This window comes from Cyprinus carpio, chromosome A1, assembly GCF_018340385.1.
Source record: "Cyprinus carpio isolate SPL01 chromosome A1, ASM1834038v1, whole genome shotgun sequence".
Taxonomy (NCBI): domain Eukaryota; kingdom Metazoa; phylum Chordata; class Actinopteri; order Cypriniformes; family Cyprinidae; genus Cyprinus; species Cyprinus carpio.
The window spans coordinates 34,905,086-34,908,700 of record NC_056572.1 but is presented as its reverse complement, the minus strand read 5'-3'; the positions used below and the strand labels follow the sequence as shown (position 1 = coordinate 34,908,700).

Here is a 3,615-nt window from a genome sequence, read left to right as displayed (position 1 = left end):
GAATTGTCATTGATATTTGATGCTTTTTACTAACAGAGCTGTGATGGGATAAAGTTTGTTTAAACATTACTGACATGGTTTTCGTTTGTCAGAAATTTATGTTTGCATAAAGTATGCTGATCTTATGATTCAGAGAAGAAAATAAACTTGCAACAGAAACTCAAGGACTGCATCACGTGCCACCACATCGTATGATTTTGTAACTTTGGAAACTAAATCACTTCCTGTGTAGGTTTTGGGTTTTAAAAACACTAGGCAACATGCTAAAAATCACAACACATCTATGAAGACGGTCAGCCACAGAGACTAATGGAGATTGAGACTATTTATCAAAATGTTGAACACAAAGACATTAAGGACACATTTGGACCTCAAACACAGAGTCACAGGCAGGATGAAGCAAAAGCTCACAAATGCAGTAAGCAGAAGGTTTCTTTTGAAGCAGATATGGTGTCAGTAAGGTTTGAGGAACTAAAAACTGTTATACAATTTCAGTCACTGTTTTCTATGAACACGGTTTCTGATTTTAAATGAAGAGCATTAACATTTTAACATGATTATTTTAAGCATAATCATATGTTTTCGAAAACATATTTTACTTTATAGGAATTCCAGATGCTTGTCATTATAAATAAATGTACACTTTACTTACAGGTTGATTTTAGATGTTATATCTAATAATATTCAGTGAATTGTTATTAATTGATATTTGTGTGTTTTGGTCATGTTTGTCAGGAGGAAGTAGATGTTTGGTGTTGATCACAGTGAGTCTCGGGTTCATTTGTGTTCTTCTGCTTGTCTTCATCATACTGCAGCACATCACCATCACACCAGAGAGAGACCCGATAAAGAGTTACAAGAACACAGTTGAAGAGTTCAATCAAACCATCAACAGCTTACAGGACAATTACACTGATTTAACACAGAAGAACCTGAAACTGGAGACCAGAGTCAAATATCTCACTGCTGAGAAAAAACAGTTACAGAGAGATTTTGACTCTTTGAATAAAAAGAAACTGGAGTTAGAAAGCAAAGTCACTTCTCTAAGTGAGGAAGCAAAGAAAGAAACATCTAAACAACATCAGTACACATGTTATTTTATGTTGTTGTTTCTTTTTATCTTAAGATGCACATGGTTTTATAAAGCGCATGTTTCTGTGTGGTTCAGGTAGGTTCTTCATATCCACTGAGTTGAAGAGCTGGTCTGACAGCAGACAGTACTGCAGGGATCGTGGAGCTGATCTGGTCATTATCAACACTGAAGAGAAGCAGGTGAGTTTCTGTGAGTGTCTCTTAATGAATGAGAGCAATCACACTTATTCACACCTATTCCTGTTTTTTTTAACACAGAGGTTCATATCTTCATTAGTCAGTGAGAGAGTGTGGATCGGTTTGTCTGACAGAGAGCAGGAGGGCATCATGAAATGGGTGGATAATTCACCACTGAAACAAGGGTAAGAGCTAAAAATCAGTGTGTGTTCATTTGTTTTAGTCTTTTTGATTCTCATTATAAAATCACAACCTTCAGAAGAAAGCAGAAGAGAAAACTCTTCCACAAACAACACAACCACAATTAAATACATTTTACTGTAAATTCTATAAAGAAAACTCTTCTTCTCTCTCTTATTTTTCACTTCTACTCCAGCTTTTGTACTATTTTAGTTTACCCTTGTAACGTTCTATTATACTGAGTATTGTTGATTCATAAATTTGTGCTCATCAAAAACTGAACCTCTGATGCATGTTGTTCAGGTTTTGGCTCAAAGGTGAGCCAAACAACTACGGTGGAAATGAGGACTGTATTCAACTGAATTATAATAGAGAGAAGCCGGGATGGTCACCGCTGAACAGTTGGAATGATGTTGCATGCTCTGAGAAGATAAAGGGGATTTGTGAGAAATAGGGTTCATCCCGTCTTGTGGTTTTGCTCTTATTATCTAATATAATCATTCTTATTGTAAACACATGAGTTCTGATTAAGGTTCCTGCCTTTTAAAAAAAAAAAAAAAAAAAAAAAAAAACAATCAGCTAATCTGAAATTTGTTAGAAGGACATTGTAAAAATGTCATTATTTTCTTATTGCTATAATAATCTTCGGTTTCTCATGCTGTGAATTCAGGTGATCTGGGATACAAAACCTCTGATGTGTTCATGTTTTGCTCCATCACAAGCAGCTCTATATTAATATGATCTTATTCTAGCTGTTATCATGAGTCTCATTTGTTGATCTCAAACAAAAACAAAAAAACCAAATAAAAACACAAAATTAAAAAGTACACAGAAAAACCTGATTCACCCTCTTATTCTGATGTTGAGTGTCTGTAATTGCTTTCTCTCTGAATAAATTTGTCACTTACCATAGTAAACTGCATTGTTATTTTCATTTTATATTTAATTCATTCTTATCTGCTTCATTTCTGAATGGAGGGATTTCCTCCAGTCCAGCAGGACGCAGCAGAGAGCAGGTTTATCAGACTGAAGTGCTCAAGAAACATGAGCTCCAAAGTGATGCTCAAGTGTTTTTCCACCAAATTATAGATATTTACGTGTTTCAGTCTTTAACCGTGTATTCGATGCTGATGTAGTTACACAGATTTAGAACTTAAACTGATTCCAGCTAGTGATGGAAAACACAGACCTTTTGAAGCATCGAATCAACTGAAACAATTGCTTCGCAAAATGATTCTCTGTTTCGTTGCACAAGCCATGACACCTTCAGAAAATAGAGACGGTTCCAACCCGATGCCAGAGGGATCACTCATTACTCAGTCTGCCATTTTATCTCTTTGTGTTTTTACAATCTGCTTTGGAGTTATTATAAAATGATTTGGTAACACATTTTTAGTACTTTTACTGTCCTGAAGTATAAAGTATAGCTAGTGCAGGAAGTCACAAAATCTCAGTCATTTAAAACATACACTGTAGAAATGTCTGTAAATTGAACAGTATTTAACTGTAAATGAAACTGTATTTATGTAGGACAGTAATACAGCATGTTACTGTATTTTAAAGTTACGTTTTGGGAAATTATCCCCTCGCGCCACTAAAAATACAGTATCTTTGATTACTGTAACCTAAAGTACCAGTAAAAAAAAAAAAAGAAACACAAGAGAAGGCGCGAAACGGACCAATCACAGAAAAGCTTTATTCCCGCTTGGAGAAAGAAGAAAATGAAGCACACAGATGCGAGGAGAAACCAGTTTCAAGATGCACAGGTTGGGTACAAATATTCCTCTTTTATTTACATATATTATTCTTTGGTTTACTAAAAATAAAAAAAATAAACGCTACATTTAACGGCGGCGCAGTCCCTCAATTTATGCTGTGAAGAGAATAGAGAGAGTGTGGTTTACCCTGTGCACCATTCATATTTCCTCCTTTCTTTCCCTTTTCTGAACGTTTCACCGCAAAATATGGACATTTAAAGTGTCCTAGCCTTGGGTTTGACCACGTCAGGAGTGGTTAGTGTTCACGTGAAACTGTTGGCCAAACAACAGACTTTTGTGGATTTCGTTTTAAAGTCCAGCGTTTTTTTTTCCCGCTCTTATCGCTTGCGTACTGAATTAACGTTACTCATATAAATGCAAGTATGATTCGTACGGAAGTAAAACGCAA

General features: G+C 35.6%; 1 protein-coding gene across 2 annotated transcripts; it reads left to right on the top strand.

Annotated features, from left to right (window-relative positions):
* The first annotated feature begins 238 nt into the window (after window positions 1-238).
* On the top strand, window positions 239-2,228 carry LOC122134634 (CD209 antigen-like protein C). 2 transcript variants are annotated; one of them, XM_042764469.1, is made up of 5 exons: window positions 239-418; window positions 736-1,047; window positions 1,169-1,272; window positions 1,351-1,454; window positions 1,753-2,228. In XM_042764469.1, the coding sequence occupies exons 1-5, from the start codon at window positions 310-312 to the stop codon at window positions 1,901-1,903; spliced, it is 780 nt and encodes a 259-aa protein (XP_042620403.1). In that variant the 5' UTR covers window positions 239-309; the 3' UTR covers window positions 1,904-2,228. The 2 variants fall into 2 exon arrangements, with proteins under 2 accessions (XP_042620403.1, XP_042620405.1); XM_042764471.1 differs by having other exon boundaries at window positions 280-418; window positions 816-1,047.
* Window positions 2,229-3,615: the final 1,387 nt, after the last annotated feature.

Coding starts and splice junctions, on each gene's coding strand:
- LOC122134634 (XM_042764469.1), top strand. CDS start 310: ATGGAGATTGAGACTATTTATCAAAATGTTGAACACAAAGACATTAAG. Junction 1,048..1,168: donor AAGCAAAGTCACTTCTCTAA/GTGAGGAAGCAA, acceptor TGTGTGGTTCAG/GTAGGTTCTTCATATCCACT. Junction 1,455..1,752: donor AATTCACCACTGAAACAAGG/GTAAGAGCTAAA, acceptor CATGTTGTTCAG/GTTTTGGCTCAAAGGTGAGC.